We start from the raw sequence: 10,998 nt of genomic DNA, 5'->3' as shown, positions 1-10,998 counted from the left end.
TATATATATATATCTAATATAACGTAAGTGAAGGATATAGAAAGTTTTAGTAACGTGTTTAAAATTATGTATGATGTATAGCACGATACACTGGTGATACATTACTAGTGATACATCTTTGTATTTGAAATTGAAAAATCGTAGAGAAAGTATAAGGTGTAATCTATATTTTATTTCTTTCATATTAACTGGTTCGTACCATCTCTTACAAATGGAGATAAAAGATATAATTACTTTATCAAGACTAATAAATAAAACGAAAGACCTAGAATAAGCGAAATTAGCTTCGATCAAAAATCGTAATAAAAAAATATCATTTATGTCAACCATAAATCGTGAAACGATCTAAATAGTTTACTAAAAATGACGTTACAATACTGAGCAAAAAATTTACGAGTATATATTTAAATTTCCAATTTATCTTCAGCCAATATATCTTCGTCGTACATGGATACTAGTTTCGCTTATCAGTCTATCAAAATCGATCTCTTTCGGAAATAAATGTACTTATTATTAAAGTGATGTACAGATCAATAAGACATAGATTTAAGATTAAAATACTATATGTTTAATTATTATTATTTAATATTTCATTCTTTCATCAAAGATTTCAATGCAGATGAGCACAACTGCTCAAATGAGCTTTCATTTGTAATTTTGTTTTTAATTTCATCTCTCATCATTTATCATAATCAATTTTCCTTTTTGTGTGGGAAGCAGATCATTACCAAACTCTTATCGGAAGGAGATCTTTTGGTATATGAGCTAGAATTTATTATACATATTTATTTGTTTAATTGAAAAGTCTTCTCTGTAAACATTTTACCCTGTTCCAGTTCGAGTTAATTAAATTTAACTCTGCCAACTTGGAACCATGTCAGGGTACCTTTATGTTATTCATTTAAAAATATTTGATCTGTACACCTTGGCTAATGGTAATTTCTTGTAATTTCTTTTTTATATCATTTTCACTTTTTTTAAAAATAATTTTTTTACATATCGCATTTTAAATTCGTCACAGATCTTTATAGTTTGTACATTACTACTTGCAGTACAATAAAATTTATAGCTAAAAAATATCCTCCGGTCTTTCATAAACTTGAAAGAAATGTCATCAGTTGTTTGCAACCAATAAACAGAATAAACAGTATAGACAAAAAATATTTATTGATTCTTAATGCAATTATGATATTGATCCTTAATGCAATTATTTCTCATATAAAGGACATTCGTATAAATTAATAGATTTATCCTCAGATACTGACGCAATTATATTATTTCGCTGTGGATTATACTTAACTGACCAGACCTATTATAAAAATCAATTTATTAAAATTATAAATTAAACTTTTGTTTGATTAAATAAAACAATTATTTCATGTTTAAGAGACATACTTGATCCTTATGTTCACGAAATGTATGCAAACATTGTCTTTGTGCTAATTCCCAGATCTTGACTGTATGATCGGAACTACTTGATGCAAATTGCTGTCCATCTGGTGAGAAAGCCACACCAAGTACCCAAGAAGCATGGCCTGACATCGTTCCTGCTAGATTTGCATCTTTGCTAAATAAAAAAAGAATATAAAGCTTATCGATTTCTGTTTAGTAAAAAAAGCTAGAATATTTATGAAGATGCTGGATTGCTCTTTACTAAAGTAATAGTCTGTTCAACAAATTTGGGTTTAATTTCCATTAATTGCCATCTTGTATGTATGATACATAATTTTTAATAAGAATTTGCCTATGAAGGAAAATGAAATTCCTCTGTGAAACAAGTTATTCGAAAGACATGAACTTAATCCACAGATAATTAGGGATAAATTAATCATTATTCCTTGGAAAGAACTTTCAAACAATAATAATAAATAAAAATTAAAACAAACATCAGTTCTACAGAAGGGAGTTGAGCAGAAAGGTAATAGTCTCTTTCTTATTTATAATTTTAATGTATTTTTTGATTTTTTTTGTCATATTTAATGAATGATCAATACATAATTCAGATTGTGAATTATGTAATTTGTATAAAATTTGGGACTTTTGTGATGATCTGAGATGCCAGGGTGGATTTCAAAAATTTAACAATAAATTTTCGCATTCAATGATGCAGTAATTTAAAAAAAAAAAGAGAAAGAGAACAAAGAATTCTTGCATGACGGACATTATATTAATATTAAATAATTTGTAGACGATTAGTTAACAACGTAATATATTGTAAGTAACGTTTAATATCTATTTTTTAATTGTGATACATGAAGATGATCAGTTATATGATCGAAATATTTATCAATATATAGGATATTCGAAAAGAATAGGATCCCTCTATGATCTCCAAAAGTGCACTTTCAAGGAAAATGACCCCAAATAAAAGTTATAGGAATCATGAAGGGGACTTTGGTGACCTTGAATTATTGTTTGAAGGTCAAATTGAATTAATATTATATATAATTGTATTATCTTTGCGTTGTCTTTTATGCTCTTTTATCAATCTAATTTGTCAAATTACAGCATTAAAAAATCTATACATATTTATAGAGTTGGAAAATAACTTGTCACCGTTATCGTTTTCGTTACTTTTTTTTCGTTACAGAAAAAAGTAATAACGATCGTTACTTTTTTCTTTAACGATAATGTTATTGTATTTTCACAGAAACGAATTCACCCGTTATTTTTTACTCTACTCTCTTATTATATAATATAATTTATTACTTTATAACTATTCAATAGATCGTATTATTTTTAATTGGCTAGACATATTTTATAATACAAATTTAAATATTAAAAAATATTTTGCACTTTGCATTTTACACCTTAGGCATTCTGATAATCATTGTCAATATTGAAAATTTATAGTGCACATATATGTAACATGGACTATACATTTTTAGTATTTATAATATTATAATATTGGAATGCCATTCTTAATAACGACATAGATATTTAAAAACAATGCTTAATAAAAATTTTTATAAATGTATGTTCGTAAATTTACAATTTAATTTCCTAAAGATATAAAAAATAAAAATATAAAGAAATAATTCAATTCATGCTCTAATGAATAAATCTATGAAATAAAATGTTTTTTAGAGCCAACACAAGTTAATGTATATATAAATATTGTATATATAAATATTCTCTTTATTAAAATACATAAATGCATGTTTATCCTGTTTTATATCCTCTTCAACAAGAATATCTTTTGTTTTATTTTTTTATCTTATTCTATTTAAAAAATATTATTCATGGATAAAATGACAAAATTATTAAACTAGTCAGATACATTTGTGTAAAATGAATTGTTGTGTTAAAATGTTAATATATTGGAGTAAGCTGGTCAAGAATGATTATTAAGTACACAATTTTATTAACTTAATATTCATTGAACTCCAAATTAATCAAAGAGAGGAGCGCACTTGCACACAATTCAATTCCACATACTACTCGCATCGGCCTGTTCCTAGTAATTTTTCACTGCTTCGCCAATGAAATTATATTATTTTAAATTAGCCAATTATAGTGGACAATTGATGTACATTCATCAAAGTATTGATCGAAATAAAAAACTTTTTGTTGCAACTCAAACTGTCCATTTAAATGAAAACGCTAATAACTGACAAATACTAACAAGTACTAACAATTCAATTATTATAAATATATAATGTCTACTTTAATAAAAAATATTTATATACACGTTAACTTATGCTGGTTCTGAAAGGCATTCAATTTCATTAAAAAATTATATAAGATTTATTAGATATAAATTTAATATAATGAAAAGCTTACTATATAGAGATCAGCTCAGAATTTTAAGTTTTAATATTGATTGTGATGATTAATATTGATTATTACAAAATGTAATTTTAAATTTAACATCTTACTTTAATATTACAAAAGAAGTAACAAATCATTACTTTATAAAATTAATACAAAATAAAATTAATAAGAAGTTACTATGTTACAATTACCATTACTTTTTACAAAAAAATAATGGTAATAGTAACATGTTATTTTTATGAAATAATGTTATTAATCCTGTATATTTATAAACTTTATATAAAATTTACTCACACATCATATAGTTTCATATGTCCATCGTCAGATGCTGTAAGAAGCAACTGAGAGTCGGGTGAGAAACATAAAGATCTGATAGGCATCGCATGACCTAAATAATATAAAACATAAAAATAGAATATTTTATGTCACTGTTATAATATATTTGGTTCTACCTTCCAGGGTACGTAAAACTTTTCCATAGGCAACATCGAAGATATTAATAATGCCATCTATTGCGCCGCTTGCAATATATTTACCATCAGGACTCTGTGAAAAGCAATCTCTTATATACAGTTACATGTATCATAGAGTGAATTCAAGATGGCAAAGCGACTAACATGCTTACTGAGTGATTGTACATGATTAGTTGGATCTATAAATAACAATTATAATATGTTCATTTGCTCGGCGAGCAGGCTAGCTGCTTTGTTAACTTGAATGCACCCACAGATTTTTATGCAATGTACTTACATAGGCTACACTTAATGTAAATTTTCCACCTCTTGTATCTAAAGTCTGTTCTTGTTTACCATTATCAGTTCCATATAGATGTATCTTACCAGCGTGACTGCCAGATACAATGAATTTATCATCTGGAGAAAAGACTAAAGTCCAAATGTCTACTGGACCAACTTCAATGTTCAATAACTTATCACCAGAATATAAGTCCCATAATTTCAGACTCGAATCAAGTGAACTAGAGGCACATTCTATAAATTGATGATAAAACATAATTCTAAACTATTTAATATATATTTTAAGCTAATATTTCTTTATTTGTTTACTTGATCCATCTGAGCTAATAGCTATGGATACAACTCCTAAGGAATATCCAGTTAACTTATGTTTTAACTTCAAAGCACCCTCCTTCAGTTCCCATACTTTCACAGAATCATCCACAGAAGCTGTTACAAGATATTCTGCTGTCTTGTCTTCATTAGACTGTACAGAATCACTGTCAAGTATAAACCTTGTCATTAAAATAATTTTTTTATTTATTGTAACTTAACTGTTTAATTACCGTGAATCTTCATTATCCAGATGTTCTTTCTTCCTTTTTGGACAACCCCATCCGCAAGTCCATATACTATCCTCATGGGCATTTTCTGTTTTATGAGTTAAAGCATACTAAAAAAAAAGAGGTAATTGTTTTCAGACGTTAAAATTGTTTCAAACAAAAATGTTGTCTCTCGTCATTACACCTCACACAACTTTGTCTAATATTATAGAACTTGGAAATTTCGTGATACATGGGAATCGTTACTAAACCAAATACACGACGATTAATCGAATGACATTAGCTCAACTCTTGCTAAAAAATGTGTCATTGTATGATCTGCGTTCATTTTTGTAATTAATTGTAACAAGTTCGCTCAAATCTGTATTGACCACATTATTTTACATACTGAAGATAGCCACATCTTGGCTGAAACGTTTATGTTTATTATTAGTTTTTGATTGAATTTTAAATATATAATTTTTGCTAATGACATTCCGCGTGTGGTTTTTTTACTCTTTTATTTATATATCGTATAATTTAAGCCATGTTTAATAAATTTAATTTAAAGAGGTAATTATTTAGCTACCTCATCTCCAATTTTAATGAAATTAGAATCATTGACGCTCGTTTTCACTCAAAACGAAAGAATCTAGAAGAAAAACGCGGCGATCGACCGTGAATTGAGTTATTAAGTATTAAGTTATTAAGTTGAAGATTTTAGAGGTTAAGATATCATTCTGATTCAATATAGTGCTATGTATACGTTCTACTTTAATTACACAAATTCACTGCTACAAAAATACATTCACTGCTTTAAAAACACAAATTCACTAGTTTTAAAAACAAAAATTCACATACTTTAAACATACAAATTCTTTGCATTAGCAGTGAATTTGTGTTTTTTAAAGCAGTAAATTTGTTTATGAAAAGAATTGTATTTTTAAAACAATGAACTTATGTTTATAAATTTGTGTTTGTGAAGCAGAGAATTTGTGTAATTAATGCACAGAACATATACATAGCATATATTGAGTCAAGATGACAGATATCTTAACCTCTAAAGTCTCTCTAACATTAAATAACTCGATTAACGACGCCGATCGCCGCGTTTTTCGCCGCCAGATTCTTTCGAATGAAAATGCATCGAATGAGACTAATTGCATTAAAATCAGAGGTGAGGAGTTATTCTAAATAATTATCAAAAAAGAAAAAAAGATTGATAGATACTCAATAAACAAGAGTGACACTTATTCTTACCATTTTAATATCTAGAAATAAATTTTCAAGCGGATAGTAAATGTTAAGAATATCCCGGTCACCGAAAATTGTGAGATAAAAATATACTTATAGCGTTTTTCGGTCCGACCGGGTTTGCACCAACTTGGGTTAGAAAATGCTTCGCTATTGGTTGATGTTACAAACCAAATTGGCTCTACCAATAGGACAGCATGAAACATCATTACTTCAACCCAGATTAGTGCAAACTCGGCCGAAAATGTTATTAATCAATGTGTTTTCGAGTGTTGCAATCTTTCTGTGATCAGCTGTATGTGTGATCCGATCTGCAGGAGTTTAGTTTCCTATGTCCCATGGAGCGCTTGCAAATGCGCAATCAAGCCAATGACAAATTCCGGTGGATTTAATAAAAGTAATCTACGGGAAGGCTTCCGTGAGCCTTGGTCACGCCAGCGGTAATTGCGCTGAGCCAGCGCTAATTGCGCATTCCAGAAATTCCGCTCCATGGGACATAGGAAAACACATTTTAGCAGAACAGAATCGGCGGAATGAAGTCACAACCAATAATAAACGTTTTTCCAATTTTCCGCATTGCGCCAATTCCGCACCACTGGGACCATATTCTCAGGCCGGATTCACGGGAAAGCAGAAGCCAATCAGAACTCGCGGAAAGACAGAAGCAGACAAGCGAAATGTACCGCCTACTACTACTGCGAGCTGCGATTGGCTTTCGCTTTTCCGTTTTTCCATCAAAGTGTGAATCCGGCCGCAGGGTGCAAACCCATGTGGGCAAAATAGCGGAATGAGAGCAGAATCAATCACGAGCCACAGTTTTCGTTACGCGGTTTCAAATCCCTTCATTTCTATGAAACACAATGAGCGTAAGCGGAATCAATAATAAGTCCATAAATGACGTTTAAATATTGTATTTGTCATTCATTTTTTATTATCATGTATCTAAGTATAGAATTAAATGCATTTCTCATTGAAAATAATGATTAAAAATGTTAAAATTTATGAAATTAGTCTTAATGTAATTAGTCTTAATGTGATAATTTTACGAAATAATGATTTATGATTGGTTGCACAAAGTCTGTGATGCGCTCATTACGCTACATAAGTATTGGGGATTCACATTTCAACGTAACAAAACTGCCGGAATAAGGGTCTGAGCACAAAAAGACAATAGGCTAATATTTCGTAACACTTACTTTAGATTTAAGTAGACGTAAGTAACGCACAAATTTTGGCGTATGACGTATGATTTATTGCCGTTTCTTGGAGAGACACGCCAAAGCTTGTGCGTTATTTATGTCTACAATTTAAGACTAAGTGTTACGATAATTCTTGTGCTCAGACCTAATAACGTGATGAGTACAGAGATAAATTATTAGGTAATTATCCAGAAGACGCTCTTCATTTTCAATTTCAATGAAATTATGCTCGACGCGTTTTTGCATAAAACGAAAGAATCTGACAGTTAAATATTGTGCCTAATCCCGCGAAATGAGATTTAATCTTTAAAGTTGACAATTATTTAGATTAGAAAATCTGTCATAGCCATGAAACACTGCGATGCGAGCATACGCACATAATACTGCGTCGTTTTAATACGTTGAAATATGCACCCCCAATACCCATGTAGCGTAATGAGCGCATTGCAGACTTTGCACAACCAATCATAAATCGTTATCTCATAAAAGTTACAATCACATTAAAACTAATTTCATAAATTTTAACATCTTTAATTATCATCTTATATTATTATTTTCAATGAGAAATGCATTTAATTCTGTACACTTAGATACATGATAATAAGAAATGAATGAGAAATATAATATTAAAACGTCGTTTATGAGCTTGCTGTTGATTCCGCTTACGCGGAATCTTCTCGTGATTGCGTTCCATGGAAATGAGGGATACCGCGTAACGAAAATTGCGGAACACTCATAATTGGTTCTACTCTCGTTCCGCGTTCCGCTATTCCGCTGCATGAGTTGCACTCTCTGGTAACATGACTTTGACGCTTCAAAAGGAAGAAATTGGATTTTTCCAACGTCAATCGACAGTGTATAGCATCGTGCAATATAAATGTTTTTTTAATGAGATAAACATGAAAAATGTAAGTAAAACAATATTTTCATTATTAGTTTATAGTTAAAAGATATTTTAATTACGATAATAAAATCAACAATGCAGAATGCAGCAAGTCCATTAGAAAATCTAACTTATATAGGATATATTTTCTAATAAATGATATTAAAATGTATGATATTAAAGTTCTTTATTAAATGATATTTTTTACAACTTTATATGTTTTTTCAAGGAATATAGAATTGTACACACTTGCGGAATGTGCGAAGAGATATGTAAAATCGAAAATTTAAAAAGTCATTCTTGAAAAATTACAACTATTTTGTTGATGAAAATACTTTATATTTTTATCGAGTATTAGGTAAATTGACTTCTTATTCTATTTTAAGAAACTTATTTATATATTTTAATATAATATCAGTAGAGGAAAGACTACTATTATGAGATACTGAGTTCATTTTGAGTAAGTGCTAGAAGTTGGGTAAATGCTATAGGTATAATTTAAAAAAATAATAGGTCATTTTGGAGAAAATTTAATAAGATAACGTTATATAAAATTTAATTTAAATTCCATTTTTTTTTAATTAAGAAGAAATGAAAATTAAAGAAATGTAAAAAGTGAGCAAATCACAAAGTCACAAAATTGTGCTCCTAATATGAAATGCCCTGAGAAATTGATAATAAAACGCGAAATATATCGGTATTGCAATTAAAAAATTTTATTTAATGTTTCTAAAATACAAACAAACACAGCCAGCGTGCGCAAAAAAGAGCATGCGATAAATTATACCCAAAATTCGTTTTCAGGTAGTTGAAATCTAGTATCGCAGATATAAACGATGTTCCGATTGTCTTTTTTATTATTATACAATAACATTTATACTTTGGCAACGATTTTTCACTATAACATAAGAGCATGAGTTATTTCATATTAGGAATAACCTATGCTCTTATGTTACATAATATAATCTCTATCTTATATTACGCTTTATGGTTTTACGATCATCAAAGCTAACTTCTGTAATTAAACAATTTAACATCCTGTATTTTTCTATTTGTACAACCTTACTCTATCTACTATATGAAGAATTTATTGCCAAATATTTATTTTTATTAAATAATAAACAAGGTTTAAATGTTCATCTTAATCTTAATGAAACTTGAAGAAATTCAAAATCTTGTTTTACAATGACTACAGCCATGATCTAATAAAAATTGAATTTTCTACTAAATGGTTTTCAATCAAGAGCAATAAATTCATTGTAGAACCAATAGATAGCGTTTATTAGTAGAAACGCCACTATCTCATTAAGCGCCTATTTCATAATAGAGGGCTTTTCTCTATATTTCTCTATATTTTCTTTATATATTATAGACGATGGCAGTACAATTATTCAATGTAATATAATTAATAATCAGGAAAAAAAGTGAAACCATTCCAAGCTAAATTATACCTAAAGGAATCTAAGCAAACAAAAATTGTAATATTTTATATTTATTAATTACTAATCAATAATGTACTAATGTTGTAAATTTTGTAAATATTTCTATTTACTTTATCAGGAAAAAATAACTTAATACTAATTGTGAATAACAAGTAATAAATGATGTATTTTTATGTTCTGTTTGTTCTTGAAATAATCCTTAAATCTGTGTTTGAAATCTTGGTTCGATCTGGAATTTTGATTTGTTTTTATTTTTTTTATTACTATGTAGTCACTTTAATTATTCGTTTTAGTTATTCTCTCTCAAGTATTTTTATATAAAAATAATTATTTCAGCAGTTACATCAAACAAAATTATATCATACAAAAGAACGTCCACATCAAAATTTAATTTTGATGACGAAGAAGTTGAAATATGGTAGACTATAGTGAAACTATACCATTAAAAGAGCAAAATGGAAAAATTAAAAAACAATTGTGGGAGGAAATTGTACAAATTTTAAATAGTAAAAATAAAATAATAAGTTTTTTTCCAAGAAGACTGATTAAAAACTAGTCTTGGTAAATAAAATCTTCATTACAGGAAAAAATTTAGTTCGGAAGAACTAAAATTAAAATTGAAAAGTCTTTATGATACATTTAGAAAAATTATTTTATTTGACAAGGAAAGTTTTTACAACTGTCCGGAACCGATTTAATTCTTCACGAAATATGTTGTAAAACACAAAAATCTAAGAGACGTATTTTTTTATACGTGCGCTAACTCATATTTAAGGAATGAAACACCCGTTTGAAAAAAAAACAATATTTTTCTTTCGAGCTGAATATCGTCGGAAATATAAATAAAAGGTAGAAAAAAATTTTTCAAACAAAAGTTGTACGGTTTCAAAAGTACTTTAAAGTTATAAACAAAAAAAATTTTTTTTATTTGTTTGTTTAACAAAATATTCCCATCACTCATAATTTTCTTAAATTTTCAACTTTTTTTTACCAAAAGATTGTATATTTACAAATTCATGTATAATAAAGCCATGTGTAATAAAATTACATTACGACATATCATTTTTGAGAAGTAATTATTAACGCTTCTGTATATACTATCCATGCTCGTATACATAAATAATTGTCGTTGGAACAATAAAATATATAAAAAGATATCTTAAGTAAAAT

At 28.3% G+C, this 10,998-nt stretch overlaps 1 protein-coding gene across 2 annotated transcripts; it reads right to left on the bottom strand.

The window, feature by feature from the left end:
• Positions 1-1,126: 1,126 nt before the first annotated feature.
• On the bottom strand, positions 1,127-6,500 carry LOC108692725 (WD repeat-containing protein 61). 2 transcript variants are annotated; one of them, XM_018201118.1, is made up of 8 exons: positions 6,311-6,394; positions 5,075-5,181; positions 4,839-5,023; positions 4,525-4,763; positions 4,227-4,320; positions 4,069-4,162; positions 1,396-1,567; positions 1,127-1,309 (listed from the first exon to the last, which is right to left on the bottom strand). In XM_018201118.1, exons 1-8 carry the CDS (start codon positions 6,311-6,313, stop codon positions 1,208-1,210), a joined length of 996 nt encoding a protein of 331 aa, XP_018056607.1. In that variant the 5' UTR covers positions 6,314-6,394; the 3' UTR covers positions 1,127-1,207. The 2 variants fall into 2 exon arrangements, with proteins under 2 accessions (XP_018056607.1, XP_018056606.1); XM_018201117.1 differs by having other exon boundaries at positions 1,130-1,309; positions 4,839-5,008; positions 6,311-6,500.
• Positions 6,501-10,998: the final 4,498 nt, after the last annotated feature.

This window comes from Atta colombica, unplaced genomic scaffold, assembly GCF_001594045.1.
Source record: "Atta colombica isolate Treedump-2 unplaced genomic scaffold, Acol1.0 scaffold81, whole genome shotgun sequence".
Taxonomy (NCBI): Eukaryota; Metazoa; Arthropoda; class Insecta; order Hymenoptera; family Formicidae; genus Atta; species Atta colombica.
This window is presented reverse-complemented; position numbering and strand designations above follow the sequence as displayed.

Coding starts and splice junctions, on each gene's coding strand:
- LOC108692725 (XM_018201118.1), bottom strand. Junction 5,024..5,074: donor CTGGATAATGAAGATTCACG/GTAATTAAACAG, acceptor TTTAATGACAAG/GTTTATACTTGACAGTGATT. Junction 4,764..4,838: donor TATTAGCTCAGATGGATCAA/GTAAACAAATAA, acceptor ATCAATTTATAG/AATGTGCCTCTAGTTCACTT.